At 56.5% G+C, this 20,317-nt stretch overlaps 2 protein-coding genes across 4 annotated transcripts in view; one reads left to right on the top strand and one right to left on the bottom strand.

The window, feature by feature from the left end:
* LOC138915047 (cadherin-23-like) overlaps positions 1 to 20,317 on the bottom strand; it is a 315,540-nt gene that overhangs the window by 5,953 nt on the left and 289,270 nt on the right. The window contains exons 25-29 of the mRNA XM_070226845.1: positions 18,899 to 19,051; positions 16,710 to 16,823; positions 13,704 to 13,852; positions 2,925 to 2,985; positions 1,956 to 2,104 (exon numbers count right to left, since the gene is read on the bottom strand). Of these exons, the coding sequence (XP_070082946.1) occupies positions 1,956 to 2,104; positions 2,925 to 2,985; positions 13,704 to 13,852; positions 16,710 to 16,823; positions 18,899 to 19,051 (626 nt within the window). The remainder of the gene's footprint in view (positions 1 to 1,955; positions 2,105 to 2,924; positions 2,986 to 13,703; positions 13,853 to 16,709; positions 16,824 to 18,898; positions 19,052 to 20,317) is intronic.
* C1H10orf105 (chromosome 1 C10orf105 homolog) lies at positions 7,111 to 14,755 on the top strand. Of its 3 annotated transcripts, XR_011423125.1 has the most exons (3): positions 8,156 to 8,288; positions 10,101 to 11,402; positions 12,530 to 14,755. XR_011423125.1 is itself a non-coding variant. In XM_005602448.4 (2 exons), exon 2 carries the CDS (start codon positions 10,106 to 10,108, stop codon positions 10,475 to 10,477), a length of 372 nt encoding a protein of 123 aa, XP_005602505.1. In that variant the 5' UTR covers positions 7,111 to 7,250; positions 10,101 to 10,105; the 3' UTR covers positions 10,478 to 14,755. The 3 variants fall into 3 exon arrangements, 2 of the variants coding, with proteins under 2 accessions (XP_005602505.1, XP_005602504.1); XM_005602448.4 differs by lacking the exon at positions 8,156 to 8,288 and adding an exon at positions 7,111 to 7,250 and having other exon boundaries at positions 10,101 to 14,755; XM_005602447.4 differs by having other exon boundaries at positions 10,101 to 14,755.

Genomic DNA, 20,317 nt, shown 5'->3' with positions numbered 1-20,317 from the left:
CTTCCAATGACTCTTTGGGGATAAGGCCCCACAGTCTCTGTGCTCCAAAGAGCCTCACTGAGGCCGCGTGGTGCGGTGGTGAAGAGGACAGACAGGAGCCGACTGCCTGGACGTGAAGCCCACTCTACCCTTACTGCTGTGGGACCCTAAACACATCGGCCAACCCTCCTTGCCTCAATCTCTTCATCCGTAAAATGGGTAAAATAACAGAGCCTACCTCAAAAGGCTGTCAGAAGGATTAAATGAGTTCAAGCACACAAAGCACTTAGAAAAGTGCCGGGCACAGAATAAGTACTACGAGGGTTTATTATCCTCAGGGTTCATGGGGAGAGGAACAGAGGAGGGTGGCCGAGCACGTGTGGCCCTGGGTGTCCCACCCCTGCACGACCACACAGCCTGTATCTGTTTTACACAGGACCCTGTGGCGCTGCGTACCATTTTGTTTAAAAAGGTTTGTGACTAAAAAATGTTTGCAGCCACAGTACGAGGCATTGAGAGGAGCAGGCCCTGGAGAGCAGTGCCTGCCTGCTCCTGGTGGTGGGCGTGAGGGGGCCACAAGGAAGGCTGTGGTTAGGCAGCTTGAAGTCCAGGGAGCCAACCCAAGCTACGCTGATGTCAGCCACTCTCTGGCCTGAAGCTGGCCCACAAAGGGCAGGCTCTGATGTGGGCGTGCTCATCAGCCTGTGAATAAGCAACTCACAGTCAGGCACGTGAGCGGGGCTGTGTGGGGCTTCCTGGGTGCACGTTCAGGTAACCATGTTTGACTCTCAATCACCAGGGCCCTGGAATCGTTCCAAGTAGCCCCAAGGTATAAAAACCTAACAGGTCTGACCCCCTGGGGGTCCCCACCTGGGCACGTCTCAGCCGTAAGGACCCAGGTTTCTGTGCCCATCTCTTCCTGGGGCACAGCTGTGGGGGCGTCAGCGGGAGAAGGGCCAAGGCTGAGTCCCTTTCCCCTCAGCCCCCAGTCATGATGGTGGCCCCAGGCAGGTGTCTGTTCATTGTTTCCAGGCAGGGGAAACAGCGGGGTGGAGATGGGGCTGATAAAAGAAGTCGATTCTGCCCCACTCAGTTCTGGGTAAAAGTCCCTGCTTGCTCCCCACCCCGACTTTTCCCATCTCCCTCCTACTCTTCAACTCTAGGGGCTGACTCACTTTCCACTGGTTTAGGGGAAGGGGCTGTGAGCTGCTGAGTGTGCAGTGGGGTGAGAGAGGAGGTGACCTTGAGAGGTCATCTCATTCATCTCAGTCATGCCCCTGCCACAGGGCAGGAGAGTGCATTAACCGGCCCAGCCTGGGGAATAGTTGTGTGTGCTGTGGACCTTTCAGGAGAATTAAGCTGCATGGGGAGAGGCCTGAGGTGAGTGAGGGGGGGCAGAAAAGAATACATTTAATGGGGCAGCTGGGAGTGGTGATTGGAATATTTGGGGACACTTCTAGTGGAAGGAATACTGGACTTGGACACACAAGACCTGGGCTCAAGTCCTGGTTCTATCACTAGTGACTTCTCTGTGCCTCAGTTTCCTTATCTGTAAAATGAAGGTAACAACATCTATATCTCCAAGATCTGATCTGTGAGATTTCCTTGGCTGACCCTAGAGAGCTGTGTGGACACAGGGGATTAGCATAGTAAGGACACCTCTTTCATCCTTTGGACAGACATCAGTATCATTGACCCCCTTCCACGCATCTGGAGAAACAGGGTCAGAGCAAAATGACACATCTAAGATCCCAAGCTGCGCTGAGCCTGGGGCACCCCCACTGCACCCCTAGCTCCAGGTATCATTCAGCACCTGAACCACTAGTGGCACTGCTCACCCTGGGCCCCAGCTGGTGGCCATCTCTGGTCCAGCTGTGGCCTTGGCCCAGCCCTGAGGTCACAACTGAACGACACGCAGGGCTTCACAACCTGCTGACGGGCTGTCTGCGAGCCGCCCAGCCCGCCCCAAGCCTTACCCTGACGGAGCTCCGCATGGGGCCCAGGTCGTGGTTGTAGGCCTCTACTATCAGCACGTGGGATGAGTTTCGCTCCCGGTCCAGGGACCGGGGCCCTCGCATCAGGAGCCCACTGCTGACATGGATCCGGAAGTTGTTGCCATGGTTACCTGTGTGGAGGGACAGAGGAGATGCATGGGCTCTGTCCTGCAGCAGGATGCCTCTGCGATTATGGGGGGAAAGGAGGGAGGCCCAGACCCCAAGAATGCTGACTCTGTCCAAAGGTCTTGGGAGCTTAGCCAAAAGCCCACAATGGCAAGGAGGCAGGATTTGAGGGAGTGGGCAGAAGCCCACCTTATACCATCCTTAAGGGAAGGCTGGGGATCCCCTGAGACCCCCATACCCAGAGGTATCAGTGGATTCAACATTTCAAAGGGATCTGGGGCACTGCAGAAAGAGGAAGCAAAACCAAGTTCTCTGTGGGTGGTTGAATGGAGGATTTTGTGGACATCTCTGGGCTGGTCTGGCTCCTATTTCACCATCTTGCGGTAACAGCACCCTGATTTTCCTCTAGGGCTCCACCCTCCTCCACTCTCAGTCCCTGTGCTTTGTGTAGGGGTGATTTCACCCCAGATTCCAGGAGTGGGCAGGTCAGCATATTTTAGTCTCTGGCCATAGTGACTGGTTCACAAATGGTCATGTGATTTCTAGCTGGTCCAATGAGACTCACCGCCCCCCTCTGGTGCTATCGCACTGTGGGACGGAGGACCCTCAGGAGCATGGCAACCAGATGCAGCACCCTCACTTAAAAGACATCCAACTTGGTACAAATGATTGGAGAATGTCCCTGGTTCTCCCCTCTGGCCTGCCCATGTGTACAGTGCTTAGGGCTTCCTTGGCTTCACCTCCCAGACCCTTGGCAGCCTAGAGAAGCTCTGCCATCCTAAAGGCAGAAGGGCTGGCCCTTGCCCTCCCAGGCAGCCCACTCACCTTGAAGGATGCGGTACCACACACGCCCAAACTCGCCCTCGTCGGCATCTGTGGCTTTTAGCTGAGGGAGAATGAGATATGTGGTCACTCGAATTCCACCCCACAGGGAGAGAAGTTTCTGGTGCCCTTCCCCGCCTCCACACCACCCTACCCTATCTTGCCCAAACCTGTGGTTTCCCACAGAGCTGAGGGCATGGGAGAGGAGAGGGGCATGTCTGTCTTTCACATCCTGCTTGAGGACACCTGACTGTTGATGGCTCCATGCTGCCCTGTTTGTGGCAGGGCACCTGCCAGCTCTGTTCCCTGATCCTCTTCCAGGTTCTTAGGGAGGATGAGGGAGAAGGTGGTTGATGGCACCAGGGCTCTCTGGATCCAGGCTTGACTAGGTCAGTCCGTACCTCCACAGTTCCCTCCTTCGACCTTTTGAGATCCCAGGAGCCTCACCTAGGGTGGCTGCTTCTTGCCCACACTTCTTTGGTCTGAAGCCATTTTGGCCACACTGGGTCCCAGCCAGGGCAGGCACTGTCTACTGTAACAGCCACTTTGTGGAAACTCAGAAATCCCACCTCCCAAAGAATGGCTCCATATTCATTTACCCACAGGATCGCTCCAGTCTAGTTTCCAATCAGCCCGGCTTGCGTGGCTGTACCTCAGGCTTATGTGCTGTCTCCTCTGGGACTTGGGAGTGTGCTGTTCTCACTCTGAGACACTGCCCAGTGCACAGCCCTCTTTATAAGGAGTCCAGCCTTGAGGCTGTTGGCAGAGCCACAGCCGGCACCAAGGCAAGTCCTGTCAAGCCAAGAACTGAACACCTGCTCTACCACTGTACGCTTGAGACAAGGAGAGAACACCCCTGCCAGGTGATGCAGGAAGATGCCCACAGGGCCACGGTATGTTGTCTGTGTGATTTGTGGTGAATTGCTTCGTAATGCCCCGGACCCTCTCACTTCTTCTGGCTCTGCCTTCTCACGTCAACCCTGTGGTGTGCACTGGGGCTGCCAGGTTCTTACTGATCATGGTCAGCAGTGACTGGTCCAGGAGATGGCACCTGAGCAAAACTGGGCTAATCACATCTTTCTCTGGGATTTTGGACCTTGGGCCCAGAGAAAGAGTGTCGGTCTTCCTAGTGGTAAGAAGTAGGAGTATCTGAGCTTGTCTTCCACTCCCTTCTCACTAATTCTACCCTAGCCACGCTGGTCTCCTTGCTATTTCTTGAATACCAGGTGCAAGCCAGCCTCAGGGCTTTTGCCTTCGCCGTTTCCGCTGCCCAGTCAGCTCTCCCTCCAGAGATCTGCATGCTCCCTCTCTCATTTCCTCAGGTCTCTGCTTCAATGTCATCTTCTCACAAGGTGTTCCCTGACCATTCTGTTTGAAATTGCAGCCCCCACTCCAGTACCCTGGCTTCTCCCACCCCCATCAGCCTCTGATACACTGTATCTTCACTTTCTGTCTACCTCCCCATGGAAAAAAAAGGGGCTTGTCCACTGCTATATCCCTTGTCTCTAGAACAACAATCCTGGCAGAAACTAGGGTCACATATTTGTTGAATGAATATGTGAATGACTTAGTAGCAGATCTCTGGTGAGAGGTAATAAAGGCGACATTCGGCAAACAGAGGTGAAGGACACACAGCACAGAGCACTGCAGTAGCTGGCTCCCCGGTCCCAGTGATGCCAGAGGCCCAGCTGCGCCTCCACCTTTCCCCATTTGACTCTTCCTTTGAGTCTGTGGGGTATCCCAGCATCTCTCCAGCACACTTTCCCTTCTGTCCAAGTGAATTTGCACTGAGTTTTTCTTTCCTGCCCCTGAAGCCCTAATGCAGGCTCTCCCATCTTGGCACACTGGACAAATTCTGACAAGTGTGTGCTGTGTGCACAGCCCTGGGCCAGGCACAGTGGGGGATCCAGGGAAGAGGGGATGGGCTCCTACTTGCAAAGATCTAGACAGCAGAGGCCATCAAGGATAGGACTGGCTAAAGGTTTCCAGAGGAGGAGTTTGGTTTGGAAGGATGGGAAGGACCAGGCTTAGCAAGAGAGGGTTGGGAAGAATATTCAGGCCAGGAAACAGAGTGAGCAAATGTAGAGGCTGCTGAGGAGGGCTGAGCAAGGGACTGGGACCCCGGTCTGTCTGGAATGAAAGGTTCACACTGGAACACAGCAGAGGCATGTGGTTGGATGAGTGGAACACGTGCCTCAATGAATAGCAAAGGATCTTTCTCTCTGGGGCAGTGGGAGCCTCAGCAGAATGTGGAGCACAGAAAGGACAGGATGGAGGCTAGTATGAGAATGATGAGCCTGGCAGCAGGTGCGGGCCTGGTGAGACCCCGGCACCCAGGGGCCAAGTGTGTCTAAGGATTTTGAAAAGCATGTTGACGGTGGGGAGGAGGGGAAGTACGTTGGAGTGAAAGGAACAAGGTGTCTCAGTCAGGCAGGCCCAAGTGTAAAACTTGGCTTTGTCACTTACTGGCTATGTGACCATGGATAAGTAATGAGCCTTTGAGCCTCAGTTTCCTTATCTGTAGAATGGGTACAATGATAACCAACTTTGTAGAGTTGATGGGAAGATTAGAAATAATGTCTGCAAAGCATCTTGTCTGGTGGCTGGCACAGGAACAGATGTAGAAGGTTGGACATTATGAATTATGCCACATTCTCCTGGGAGGCCCATTTGATTTATACTGGAGAGGGGATGGCTGGGTTGCCCCTTGCTATGGGGTTCTTCCTCTCCCCTCCCTGAGAAGTCTTAAGAGCTAGAAGGTGGAGGGGTGTACTGGAGTGCTTCAACAGTCCAGATCTGGGAGGGATCAGGACGGGCAAGAGGGCCAAGCTGTCCAGAGGATGCCCTTGGGCGTCTCTATCCATGGTGAGCTTTCCCTGATGCTTCCCTGCCTCAGCAGCCTGCACCCCCCTGGGAGCTTGGCCTCCTGCCATCTCAGGAAAATGGGGGCCGTAGATGAGGTGTCCAGTCGGCTTGGGAAGAGAAGGTTAAGGAAAGTGAGGGGCAGTGAAGGGACGGAGGTAAGATGCAGGAATCCCACTGGGGGCTCTGGGTATTGGGAACATCTTTAGGCTGATGCTGCACATAGCACCAGATGCCTGCCCACCCTTTGGAGGGGAAAGCACCAAATGCCCCACCACTGACTGATGGGTGACCTTGGCCAGGCCACACCTCTCTGGACCTCAGTTTCCTCATCTGAGAGACAGGGGGCTGGATGTGATGACCCCTCAGTATCTAACAGACTTTGACAGTCCATGGAAGGCTCCCATCCATTTGGGGCTGTGCAGAGGAGGCTTCTTTTGCGGTCAAGGACTAAAGGCAAGGAGGAGCTAAATACCAAAAACAGGGGCTCCAAAAGGTGTGGGCAGAGCCACAACTCTCCCCATGTTGTATTTCTAGGAGCTTAGGAGGCCCTGATGGGGAAGCTGCTTACAACTTAGGCTTCTAAACAGGCAGCTGGTTGCCAGGGAAGCTCTGGCTTCCAGGAAGGAAGGAAGCTGGGGGAAGGGCATGCGTGCATGCGTGTGTGTCTGTGTGCATATGTGTGTGGAGAGCCTACCACCTGGAGGGTCTCCAAGGGTCCACCCAGACTTGAGGAGCAGTCTTGGCTGTCCTCTAGTCCTGTGCTTTCTGTCCTGTGATCTCTTTGGCCTTTGAAAATGCCCCGCACCCCTCCCTTCTGCAGCCAGACACCATCAAAGGCAAGATGCTTTACTAGGAAGCGGAGGGAGAAGCCTGGAGGGTGAGGCACCCAGGGACGCCGCAGGAGGGGAGGAGGGGCCTCAGGGGCTGCGAGGCCCATCTTTCTTCCTGTTCCTCCCTGCTGCGTGGCTACCCTCTCCCCGGTAACCTGGAGCCTGGCAGGCACTGAATAGCAGACTGCTGGCTGCCACCCGACCGTACCACTCAACATCCACGGGGGACCGTGAGAGCTGGGGCCGCAGAGGCAGTGAAACCCGCTGCATCGCCCCAGCGCCTCCACCCCTTGAGAGGGCTCCAAGGAGACAGGCTAGAGACAGGCCGTGGGAAGCTCAGGAGAACTCCGTTCCTCTGACGGCTCCCCCGCCTTCTTCCCAGCCTAGTTGCCATCCCTACCCTCTTGGCTGTCCCCTCCCTAAGGCAGGGCCCCAGCTCTTCTAGACAAAGCCAGGTCTAGCTGAAAGTGAGGGGAGACGGCCCAGTCTGCCCAGCCTGGCTGAGGGGCTCAGGGCACGGCAGAGCCCAGGGCGTGTTGGGGTCGTGGGTGGCACCTGGTGCTCCTTGGGCCTCCCTTGGAAAGCTGAGAAGACCTCTCCACCCAGCTCGGGACTGCTGAGGGCTGGCTCTGAGGTCAGTGCTGGGGGCTGCAGGAGTAGCTTGGTGAGGAAAGTGGGGCCAGATCCTTGCAGCGGTTCTCCGGGGAGGATGCGCGGGTATGCTCAGACCTGGGGAGCCCCTCTGCTTCTGCAGAGAGGGGAAACAAGGCCCAGTGAGGGGCAGTGGCTAGCCTGAGGCCACACAGAGAGATGTGCTCTGGGCTCAGTCCCTTCTGCTCATAGGCCCTGCTCTAAAGGACCTCTGAGGGAAGAAAGAAGGTTCTAGACTGAGATTGCAGAGCTATGTCCAGAGCAGGGCCTGTGGCATGCCCTGGGCCCCAGCGGGCAGGGAGATGCTTTGGTGCCCTCACGACGATTCCTAGCCTTGGTCTGGTGGAGGCCTCCTTTTCCCAGAACCAGTTGGCCCTTGCTGGCTGGTCAGCGGGAGTGTCAAGCGGGCCTGTCAAGCGGGCCCTGCCGCTTGTGTTTTTAAGCACTTTGGAATCTCTTGCTTCCAAGGGAACTATTCAGATGCTAAATATAGCCTCACTTATCTTTTTATTAAATCATGTCCCCAGGGGCTGAAGGCTGGACCTGCCTTGCTAGCCTGATTAGGTCTCCAGATGCATGTGAAGGCCTTGAAATAACATTAGGCCTAGAAGGACTGAGACTTCCTCTGTTTCAGACTGCTCTTTTCTTACTCCCAGCCAAGCACTGCCCAGGGTAGGAAAGAGGGATGGCCATTTTTCTCCCCATGGGAGATGGCGATGGGCACACCCCATCCCTCCTCGCTGCTCAGATTCAAGGAAAGGCCAGCCCACGCATGGCTGCCAGCTGGGCCGGAGTGCGTGCTCTAGGCCCAGTGCCTGAAAGGCGGAGGCCCCGGGCAGTTAGGCCGGCATCAAAGTTTCCAGCTGGGAGCTAGGAGGGGTCATGCATGTTCTGTCTGGAAATGCTGGGATGGGTGGGAGTGGGGTGGGGTGCAGGGAGTGCCCTCAGTCGGCTGGGCACTGAGGCTGCACGCAGACAGGAGGCTGGCGCAGGAGCCGGGAGTTGGGTCCTGCGACTGCTGGTGAGTGCCTGGGCTGGGGCCGGGGGCTCAGTGGGGTGGGGCCAGGTGGCCACTCTAGTCTCTGCTGCCTGCCGACAGGGGCTCTGCCACCACATGCAGCGCCTGGGCGTGACCTGAAGGGCTCCCTCCTGCTGAGTGTTGGTGCTAGAAACTTGACTGTGAGTTAGACTAAGCCGCAGGCCGGGAAAGGGAGGGCAATCTCTCCCCTCATCCACCGGCTCCAAGGTCACACAGAAATAAATGATTCCTTTCTGTTAGACCCTCTTTTGGATTTCCTGTCCTCTGTTTGTAGTGATCAAGGCTCACACCTGCTGGCCACAGGCTGGACGTAGCCTGTTTACGTGTTCGGTTTGGCCTGTTGTAGTGTTTTAAATATTTGCAAATTCCTTTAAAATTTTTTTGGAGTCAAGTTTGTTTGGCCTTTGCAGTGTTTTGTTTTGTTTTTTTCTCTCTTGACTTAACCAAATTTGAATTTGTTGCCAACATTTAAACATCAGGAACGTTTGCCTAAAAATCCAGATTCCTGGCTGCTCCTAGGAAACTGGAAGAGCCAACCACCTGGGGCCGGCACCTGGTGACAGCCCGGTGAGGCTCCTCCAGCCAGCGGGAGGCCCAGCCAGTGAGCTCCAGTGCACCTGCCCACCTGTCCTCTTTGGTCACGCATTACCTACCCGCCAGGCTCCACCAGCCTATTCATCTGCTAGCTCAGACATATTCAACCAAAAGCTCAGCCTGATTTTCCATCTATAAGGACCATCTGTCACGCTCCCTCTAGTGGGATGATCTTAAGTGACAACAGGTGACTGGTGTCTGGGGGGCTTCGAGCCCCACCTCGTGAACTCTGTTGCTTTCTGCAGGTTGTTTCCTACCAGTCCTTGGAGCAGCTCAGTGAGCCTTGAGAGAGGGTTGGGAGTCAGAGGGTGGCGAGGCCACAGGGCCAGAAGATGGGAAACCTGGTCCTGGCCTTTGTTTGGCCACTGGCTCACAGTGTGGCCTTGGGCTTGGCCTCTTGTGTGGGCCTCAGTTTCTTCTGTTGTCATGTGAGCAGGTTAGACTGTATCAGGAAGCACCAACAGAATGCCCATGGGGCCAGGCAGGTGAAGTGAGGTGTGCAGTGGGCCTATGGGGGAGTGTGGCGAGTGGGGGCCAGAGCCCTGTCTAAAGGGGGCAGATGCTGCTCAGCCCCAGCCACTGGGTGCCAGGCAGCATCTGGTCCCATGTTGCCGCTACTGAAATTCTGAAATTTCAAAGGAAGCCAGACGTTCAGATATTTATGTGAAATCTTTTAGTTTTTCGTTTGTGTTTTTTAAAATATTCAAAATTAAATTTATAAAAGCCCTGCAAGGACCCCACGAAACATACCTGTGGGCCCCCAGTTTGCAGCTTATTAGAGAATTGCTAGGGTCCTTGCCAGCTGCAGCATCCTATAATCTATGACTTGTTCCTGGTCACAGAGCAACTTATTGATGAGTTGGTCTTGGATCCCAAGTTTTCAGGTCTAAGACTCTATTGTAATTCATGAGAATTGATTTTAAAATGCCAGAAGGCATTACCCTCCTGTCTCCTCTGCGGCAAGCGGGCAGGGGAAGGTAGCAGAAAAATGATCTGAGTTTAGGCCCAGCTCCATCACTTATCTGCTCTGTGACCTTACACTGGTCACATCTCTGGGCCTCATTGTTCTCACCTGTACAATGGCCACGATGCTATCTGCAGCTAGTTTACCAGCACCCAGCCCCCATCAATGTTCCTCTCCCTCCCCAGCCCTGGCTCCAGTTGATCTGCCTTTGAGCTTCTGTCCCATTCCTGTTGCAGGAGCCATGAGCACAGAGGGCCCCAGCCCCCTCGCCTTCCTCACAGCTCCTGTCACTCCAGGGAGACCCATGGAGGCAGGTGACCTCCTCCCCGTGCTCTTTGCCCTGGCCTGCATCTTCTTCCTGCTGACCACCTGTCTGTTGTTCATGATCCTCTGCAAGTCTGCTGCATTGGACCCGAGCCGCCGCCAGGCTCGCGAGTGCATGCCCCACCACCCTGGGGAACCCAGCGAGCCCCGGCTCCGGCTCTGGAAGCGGCTGGGCTCCTTGCGCCGCTCCCTGCACAGCTTCCACCGTGGCCGGCTGGCCCCTCAACAACCCCTGCCAGACCACGATGACAACCACAACTGTGACTATACGGAATCTACCAAGATGTGATGGGGTGTGCCGCCCCATCCAGGATCCAGCCCGGATCCTCCTGCCTCGGACAGAGCCCTGCACCACAGGCTGCAGGAGGGCAGCGGCCCACAGAACCTGGGCCACATGCTCACCCCGAGTGGTTCCCTATGTGAGCAGGGCCATGGCCTTTCCCAGAGATGGCCCTGGAAGAATACCTTCCTCTCTGCAGACCCTCTAGCTCTGTTGCTGAAGGATTGCTGGACCAATTACTGAGCGCCTGCAGCCATCTGGACCCTTGGCCTGAGGTTCTAGAGGGTATGACCTGGCAACCAGGCACCACCCACCTCCAGGGAGCAGTGCCCTGCTTCCCAGCAGAAGGCCTGCCCACCTCCACGTGCTAAAGCCCAGCTCGGACTCCAGTGCTGGTTGCTGAATGGCCAAAGGTTCCCCCCCAGCCAAGTGGAATACTCAGCCCACACTGGGTGCAAGGTACTGTCCCGATCTCTGTGCCAACTCATTGCCTGAGGCAAACTGGAACCCAGGGACACCTCTCCTCGGATTTCCTGGCCCTGCCAGCATTTGCCTAGTAATCCAGGGGAGCAGCCAGCACGCTCGCTCTGGGCAGATCTGATACCTGGGTGTGTGCTGGAAGGAGGGGCGAGCAGCAGGCTCTCAATACTGCCTGGCCAATCATGACCTTGGCGGCCAGCTTGGCAGCCCCCCTTCAATGTACCCACGTCAGGATGGATCATGAATGGGTTAAGCTCCTTGCAGAGGCCAGGACCAGTGCTGTGTCAGAATGGCAGGAGGCACTGCCAGCAGCTGGAGGTGATGCCACCTGGGCTCTGAGGACACGCTATAGTGGCTCCATGCCTGGCCCAGGGAAGGAGGCGGCCTCCTCTCCTGTGGGAGGGTCCTGAGCTTTCCAGGGCAGCTACGGGATCTCAGGCCTCGGCCACACTTGGTATGCTGTGTTTTTGGCAATTGCTTCATTGACTGCCTACCTTTCAAAGCAATCCCACCCTAGGATGAGCTTCTTGGAATCCCACTCCGTCAACCTTTCCTCCCAAGGCCAGGGCTAAACACTTTGGTTGGGTCCCAAATTTGGAGATTGGGCAGAGGGGATCTGAGCTGCCTAGCTCCTGCCCCAGAGCGTCCACCGGCCAGGGCCACCTCGTGCCCCACCACAGGGCTGTCCCACGCCACCCTGCTGTGACCCATAGTGCAGCTAGCCAAGTCTTCTCCGGGCTTTCCACTCTCCAGCTCCAAAACCTTCGTTGGCTCCCTACTGCTGGCTGGATAAAGCCAGAACTCCTTAGTCTGGCCTTTGGCACCCAGTGGGAGCTGGCTCCAAACTATCTGTCTAGCTTCATCTTGACCCAAAACTCCAGGCACCTGAACCACCTGTCCTGGCCTGGCCGTGGGTTATGCTTCACATGGGGCACCCTCTGTGAAGCCCTTTTTGCTATCCAGCTGACAGCCACCTCCTGCCTAGAACTGCCCCTCCCCGACACACCCCTCCGAGGGAGGACATGGATAACTTCCTCTTGGTGGTGTGGGTCATCCTTGCCTGTGTCTTATCCTTCCTACACGCCTGGGAGCTGGCAGAGAGCGAGACCGTGTCCAACCCCTCACTCCGCCTCACCAGCTCCGGGCACAGAAGTTTGGGGGCTCTGTTGACTGGGTGCAGGGTGGCCCAGTATGGGGTGTCCCCACCCCTCCAAGCTGAAGGAGTCCTGGGGAGCCCTATTCTTCCCTTGGATGCCCCTACAGAGATTTCTCTCCAAGCAGGCCCTGTTGGAGAGGCCACTGTGCCCTCCTTCCAGCACAACTGGACACCAGAGTGAGTCCAGCTTGGCCAGAAGCTTCCTTCAGTGCTTTGGAGAAGTTACCAGTGCCTGAATTTCTCCCTGAGAAGAGGGGAGAATGAGGGTTGCCCTGTATTACTCACACGCTCTAGCATTTCAGGCTGAGTGTTGTATAAACAGAAACCAGTTCTTTGGGTTTAGAAAGTGGGGCAGGCCTCCTCCCACAGGGCTTTGTGACCCCTCCTGGCTAACCTGTTAACCTCTTCCTGGTTCCCTCCCCCAGGGCTCCCTGAGACATCCCAGGATGAACTCCACCTGCGGCCCGTCACCATGTCATCCCCTGGCTAGGGGGCTCTGCTTGCACTAGGTGTTCTCTTCCTGGAGACCAGGGGTGGGGGAGAGGCTGCCCTCAGGCCTGAAGGGGAGGAAAAGGCTGGAGATGGGGAGGGGGCTCTCAAAGGTCTGGCCACAGCCCCATGTCCACCTCCAGGGTGGTCCTGGGAGACCCACCAGGGAGCCAGCAGTGGCAGGTATTAGGCGTTAGGCTGCGGGGAAACGGGACCACAGCTTTGGTGGTAGGGGTGCTCTCCAAGCCCCGGCAGCTGAGGCCCAGAGGCAATGGACCTTCTGGCACCAGCCCCAGATTCCTGCAGATCCCCATGGCTCCTGGACTCTCAGCATCTCTCCTGCCCCTGTCCTGGCCCCAGTGCAGGGAGGTGGGCAAGCTCCCAGCCTCCCACTCTTCTGCCCGCCCAAACCCGGGAGCCTGCCCCAGTGGACAGGCCTAGATTTGCTGCCTTTGGCTCAGCCTCCAAGTTGGAAAACCCTGCAGCTGGTGAAGAGGGGAAGTCATTCCAGCTTCCCTCCCCATCCAGCACTGAGGCTCCAGGGCAGGGTGGGGAGGGCATCCAGCCTCATTTTCAGGGCCTCCTTCTCTCCCTCCGAGCCTCAGCGCTGTCGCTCCTGCTCTCTGGGCAAAGGAACCTTTTCTTCTGGTGCCTGTTTACTGCCCAGGAGGGGAGCTTCGCCAAGTGCCCATGAAAGCCGCTCTGTTCTGGGCCTCACTGGGCCCTGGCTCTCTCCCCTCAACTCCTTTCTGGGAAAATGTGACATCTCTAGCTCCTCCCTGCTCTGGAAGGCCCTTCTGGGTGGGGTGGGGGATGAGGAGAGAGCTGTGGGGGAGAGGGGAAGGGGCAGCCAAGGCCTCCCTTCTGTTTTTTTGGGGAGCCAGACCCTGTTTGACTACAAAACCTGGAGCCTACTCTCCCCAGGAGGGAGGAGGGAGCCTGGGTCCCCCTCTCCCCACAGCACTGGCTACTTCCAGAGCAGGAGCTGGACCCTCTCCTGTTTCCATCCCTCCCTGCCACAATGCTACCCAGCGTGTGTGCACTCAGAGCCCAGTGTGGTCCTACTTGCCCCCAGCCTGCCACCTGCCCCAGGGGGCCACGGCCACCTGCCTGCACGATGCTGTGGCCCTCAGGGATGTCCTCGGGGACGCTGGCCTCGTAGCTGCTCTGCAGAAAGATGGGCCGATTGTCGTTCACATCCAGGACGGTGATGAACACAGTGGCTGTGCCCGTGCGCCTCTTGCCTACGGGGCCGTTGTCTGTGGGACGTGAAGGAGGACGGGTTAGCAGCTGCCTGAGGGGAAATTCCCTGGGCATGTGCGCTGTCACTCCCCACCCTGGCCTCTGCAAGGTGGCTGTTTTTCTTCTCAGATTAGGAATCACACCAGCAATATCTAATATGTCCCAGGCACATTCTGACTCATTTAGTCCTCACAACAAGCCTGTGAAGTAGGAACTGTTATTATTACCCCTTTTTACAGAGGAGGAAACTGAGGCATGAAGTGGGTTGAATAGGGGCCCCTAAAATATACATATATATATATATATATATATACCCATGTTGAATCCCTGGGAACCTGTGAATGTAAACCTATTGGGAAAAAGGGTTTTTGAAGAAGTAATTAAGCTAAGGGTCTTGAGATGCGGTATCCTGGATTATGTGGGTGGGCCATAAATCCAGTGACAAGGGTCCTTATAAGAGAACGGCAGAGGGAGACCTGACACAGAGAGGAGGCCTTGTAAGGTTAAGGCAGAGACTGGAGTTCTCCAGCCGTGAGCCAAGTGGTCAAGGACAGATTCTTCCCAAGAGCCTTTGCAGGAGACATGGCCCGCTGACACCTTCATTTTGAACTTCTGGCCTCCAGAGCCATGAGAGAAGAAATTTTCATTCTTTTAAGCCACCAAGTTTGTGGTAACTTGTTGTAGCAGCCCAGGAAACAGACACAGGTGCTGAGGTGACAAACCCAACTGCTGCTGGTGCAGGGGGGGTAAGGTCCACGTGGCACACCTGGCAGCCCGCCTCACGGGGCCACTGTCCTCTGCTCCCGTCCACAGGAGACAGGCACAAGGTGGGCCCAGTGACACGAGAGCTTCTGATTTCTCAAGAGAAATTGAATATCTGAGGTTTTAAATAAAATCTCCTGATTTTTAAATGTTCACAACTAATTGTCATTCTTTATGAAATACAAGACAGGTCAAACAAACAGGCCTACAGGACAGACCCGGCCCGGGGGGCGCTCAGCATGCGGGGGTGGGGGGGGGGCGGCCCTGCCTCTTCTCAGCCTGAGGCTCCAGAGGTTCTGCCCTTTGGTCTCCTGCAGGACCCTCCCAGGGCCAAGGAAGCAGTTCAGCCTGGAGGCAGCTGGTGGGTCATCCTCCCTGGAGGAAGGAGCCTGTGCCCAGCACTGCGTGTCCAGGCAAGGGTGGTCATTCCAGGGAGGAGGACGGGCAGCTGGAGTTGGCTGAGGACCAGAGGTGACTCCATCCTCTTCCCCAGGTCAGCTGACCACATGCTGGGGTGCAGTCACCCACCCCGAGGGAGGCCATCTGCCCTCCAAGGTTCCTCTCCAGGACCTGCCTCCCGCCACTCTGGGGGTGTTGCTTACTTGCCCTGGCTGGGGACAGTGTGAGCTGACAGGCTTCACAGAAGGTGTGAGCCTGAGGCCTTTCCTCCTGCCATCAGTGCCTGCCGTGAGGGCTGGACTCGGTGAGATGATGCGTCTCCCGAGGGTGATGTGGCCGCCCCAGGATGGGGAGAGGGCAGGGCTGAGGGAAGATGCACGTGGACATGGGTGGGCTGGGGAGGGACTGCTGGCTGGAAAGAGTGAGGCATGGAGCTCATTCCTCTCACCCAGAGCTCACTGCAAACACTGAACAGGGTGCTCCTGGGAGGACTGGGGGCATCTGGGGGACACAGGCCTCATCATACCCTTCTTCCCCTCTGGGGTCCTCAAGGGCTCCCTGCTGCCTGGAAACCAAAGCCCAAACTTCCAGCCCAACATTTAGGCAGACACAGGCTGTCCCCATCTGGTCAGAGCCTCCCTGCCCAATGTGTGCCACATCAGGGGCTGGCTGCTGCCCCGCCTCCCCCACTGCTTCCCCACCTCCAGGCCCTTGCCTGGACTGCTCTCTCTGCCTGAAACACCCTCCCCGCTTCTCCACACACTGAAGCCCTCCTTGGCCTTCCAGGTGGTGGGGGGCGTGCCTTGTTTCCGCCCACCAGCACGTCCTGCTGTCTCAAGCAAGTCCACGCCCAGAAGGCCCCCCATCAAGAACCCGACCCTGAGGCCTAGGTTCTAGGCAGGTCTGACTGCCCCCCAGGCCCAGGGACGGGCATGGGACTTCTGCCTAACCAACCAGCACATCTCACTCCTGTTGACCACAAGGAGGGGCGCAGGGACAGGCGCCGGGGCAGATGGAACTTATCGGAGCCTGTCTGCGGGCTTCAGCAGGGGAGATGGCTGCACTCAAACCCAAGAGGATTAAGGCTGGGGCTGCGGCAACAGTTTGTCACTATGTGAGCCAAAGCATGAAGCCGACACACAGGAGGCAGTGCCAGCCAGTGCAGAGAGACTGTGGCCCGGTGGCTACACCTGAGCCCCAAATCCAGTCATACTTGAAGCTCTATCTCCTGGGGGACTGGCATTGTGAGTCCACGTTGCTGAAGTCAGTTTATTTTATTTTAAAATTTGTGACCAAGAGTCCTAACTGATCCAAACGCACTCCCAGATGCCACTTTGTCCAAGATGTCTTGCTTGATCACCCTTGCCCCCGGCGTGTTTCCACCGCCCTTTGTGTCCGCTACCCTTGCGCCATCCTCTCTCCCTCTCTGCCTTGTTATGCCTGGTTTTTCAGTGATTTGTCTACATGCTGGTCTCCCATCTGACTCTCCTGTAGCTCCCACCACAGCATCTTAGCATCTTGCATGCAGCACCACGCAGTGAGCCTCACGCCCAGAAAGTGCTCAGTAATAACGCTGAGCATCTGGTCGCCCTTTCTTCACCAGCCTCAGGGCAGAGGCTTTGGCTCAGGGCCTGGCTGGCCCCTGGAAGGGCACCCTACATGAATTCAGCCCGGAACAGCTGTGCTGGTGGTGTGCCATGGGGTGGTCCCTACCGATGGCCTCCAAGAAGAGTGTGTAGGAGGCTGTGGTCTCCCGGTCCAGGCTCACCACCGTTCTCACAACGGCATCTCGATAACCAACGCTGAACTTCCCATCCACGTTTCCACCTGTGAGAAAAAGAGGATGACGCTTTGGTCAGGAAACAGGACTCCTGGCGAGGGAAAGGGCAGTGGCACCCCCTCTGCTCCTGAGCTGGGACACTCCAGGGGTGGTCCAGAGTGAAGGCTGTGCTGCCCACTCAGAATTGCCCAGAGAACAGGGTTCTGGGGGGCTCTGATGACGGTGTGGCTGGTGTTGGCTTAGGTGGGGTGCCAAATGCCTGAAATCAGCAGGGCCTAACGTCCATTGAGCACCTACTACGCGCCAGGCCCTTCATGTGGACCGTTTCATCTCATTTGTTATCACTGACTCCACAGAGAAGGAAAACGGTCCTTCAGTGAGGTTGTGTGTGTTGCCCTGGGTTATGGTTGCCTATTTGGGGTGAAGGACTCCAGTGCGGCAGCCTGACTGCTGAGCCTGTGCCCCTCTGCACTCTGCTGCCTGTCTGTCTGGTAGAAGTGTCTGAGAGGTTAACCTGGGCTGGGGCTTTTATATGTGGCCGAGGACCTTGGGGTCAGCTGAAGGTACTCCAGGTCCCTCATCTCAGGCTCTCTGTATGGGGACCCCAGGAGGCTCCACAGAGAGAAGAGCAGGGTCAGGTGGACAGGAGACAGGTGTTACTGAGTCTTCCTGTGTTCTGGGACGGGTGAGAAGAATGAGGGTCTCCTCCCCGAGGTAGAAGGGAGCCAGGAAAGGGCCCCACGAGAGCAGTGTGGAGACCCTGGCCCTGCCAGCTGGCAGGCAGTGCGGTGTTCCGGCAGCAGAGGGTGCCACTGCACTGGGTCGGGCCGGCTTGGATCAGGACACTGCGCAGCTCCTCGCAGAATGTGTGGAATTAAAATCTGAGAGTCCTAGGGCTGGGAGGGCTCTCAGGTCAGCAGGACCTGAACACTTCAGGGTGCTTGGAAGTTATCCTTGGGGCTGCCACCAGGTACTCCCTTGTGCTTACATGGTTTGCCCCTGGGGAAAGCCCCCCGCCCCCAAGCCTCCAGTACCTGCTCCCCAGTGTCTGAAGCACCATCTAGGAGGGACACAATCTGGCTCCTAGGGGGCGGGGGAGGAACTAAGACACAAGTGGCGCGAGTGGCTGAACCATGGTTGGTGCCATATGGGGGTCTTGATAACTGAGTCTTTTCCGGCGCAGACTTGAGGACCGGACCACAGGGAGCTGGCCTGAGGGTACTGGGCCCCTTTATGGAGGGGAAGGAAAGGATTTAGAAAGGTGAGGCAGAGGGCTGGAGGTCACCTTGGCCGCAGCAAGCTGTGAGCCTGGGATTCGTTGCTCCAGGGGAAGAGGTGTCAGGGAGGCTGGTGTGTGCACTGCAGGTGTGTGCATGCACATGTATGCACATGAGCATGTGTGTAACGTGGCTGCAGGCAGGCCATGGACAGAGGGAAGACTGAGCCAGTAAAATGGCCAGGGAGTGCTGAGGAATGTGAAAGAACTGCCCCCTGCCCCATGCATCCTGGCATCTCTCAAGTGACGGACTGAAGAATGCTGGAAAACTACTCTAACCCAGGAATGACTAATACATGGCATGTTTGCCACCACCTACCAAGCCTACTGTCATGGCAGGCATCACTAATTGATCACGGCTGCCTTTCCCCTGTTGAGTCAGGACATGGCCTCATGATATTTCTCCACAGCTCTCCAGGTGGTAGCTACACGACATTTTTGAGCTAACACCATTTCATTTAGAGAGATCTCAACCATCTGCCTCTAAACAGATGGGAATTCTCATGAGTAAAGTTCCTCAGGGAAGGACGAGGCCACATTCCTCCAGTCACTGCTTCATCACCCTGGTGTGGGGTGCAGTGGGGGCAAGCCTCCTCCGTAGGAGTCACTGGCTCCACCTCTCCCTGGACTAAACCTCAGTAAGTTCCCCCTACCTCCAATAGGTTCAGGAGGCCCCCGGAACCAGAGCAGAGGAACCCAGCCACAAAGCCCCTGGGAAGGGTCAAGAGCAAATCCTCAGGGAGGCTCCACAGGGGCTAAATCCTGGTGGCCAACGGGGGCCTCTTCCCTGTCCCCCGGCCCCACCCCAGGCTGGCTGCACATGCCGCAGGGGGAGGCAGGGCACACCTGTGATGAAGTAGCTGAGCTCGGCATTGAGGCCCACGTCGTTGTCGGTGCAGTTCAGCCAGACCACCCGGAACTCCCGTGGCACGTCCTCGGACACGGAGACGTTGTACACGGCCGGGAAGAAGGTGGGCGTCTCGTCGTTCACGTCCAGCACTGCGGGCAGAGTCGGTGCACAGAGCTGGCTGGCTTCTGCTCCGAAAGACCAGCTCCAAAGGCAGTGGCCCATGCCACAGACCAATAGCAAACGAATTTCCCAGGAGTCAAGCTCCAGGTCATGAGCCGAGGGCCCCTATGCCTGCTGGGGCCAGACAGAGCGGGCCAGAACTCCATACTCTCCCACAGTCTCTGTTCCCCTGGGGGCTTGTTGCTGCTCATGCTGCCCCAGGGAGGAAGGACACCCCAGAACCTCTCTCCAGTATGTGCCTAACAACGACAATGAATACGATGGTGATGATGATGTTGACAGTGACCATTTCTCAGCTCTTCCCACACGCCAAGCCCATGCTAAGTGCTTCTCATACAGGACCACACAGGCCCCTCATAATATCCTCATGAAGCAGCCATAATTAGATACGCTATACAGATGAAGAGACAGAAGCTCAGAGCAGTTGAGTGACTTGTCTAAAGTCACACAGTGGGAAAGTGGCGGGGTTAGGAGTCTTGGGGAGGCCTGGTCCCAGGGAAAGTAGCTGGCTTTAAGGACTTTTCCCCCTAAAAAGTCTAATATCTCTTAAATATTTGATTTTTCAGCTCTGCATGCCAGGCCCCTATTTCTTCAGAAGATGGGCTTCATAGTGAAATGACTCCTACCCCACGTTGGCTACTCTTTTTGATATCACCAGGGGAAATGATGGGCTCATTTAGTGATATGGCTTCTGTTGAGCCTTAGAGAACAATCCTCCGGGGTCCTCCCTGAGAGGACGACATCCTCCCTGTCAATCTTAGGCACAGAAGTGGGTCCTCAAACTGGCCCCAGGAACCCACAAGGCAAGCCTGGACCAACAGGAGAGAGAATGCTCCGCTCTCTAGTCTGCACTATCTCTGGTGGTGATTAAGGAGGGTGAATGTGCTGAGCTAACCCCCACCCCACAAAGGCTGGCAGAAGCCCAGATGCGACCGGGCATGTCCCAGAGAACAGGCCACATCTTGCCCGTTACACTGTGCACTTATTTCCCTGGGGTTATTCCTGTCCCTTTGGCAATAGCTCATGTCAATGTCCCAATTTTGTCCCAAGAATTAAAGCTACAGCCAGAGAGCATGAGAAACAGTGACCCTCCCTGGCCCCACCCCGACAGAGAGTGGAGTCAGTGGGATTTATGAGAGGGCCCCAGTGGGGTGGGGACTCTTAGGGAGCCTGGGAGCCCCAGCTGCCCTCTTTCAGGGTAATGTCCTTCCATTGTGATTCCAGGCGATCCACAC

This window comes from Equus caballus, chromosome 1, assembly GCF_041296265.1.
Source record: "Equus caballus isolate H_3958 breed thoroughbred chromosome 1, TB-T2T, whole genome shotgun sequence".
Classification (NCBI taxonomy): Eukaryota; Metazoa; Chordata; class Mammalia; order Perissodactyla; family Equidae; genus Equus; species Equus caballus.
This window is presented reverse-complemented; position numbering and strand designations above follow the sequence as displayed.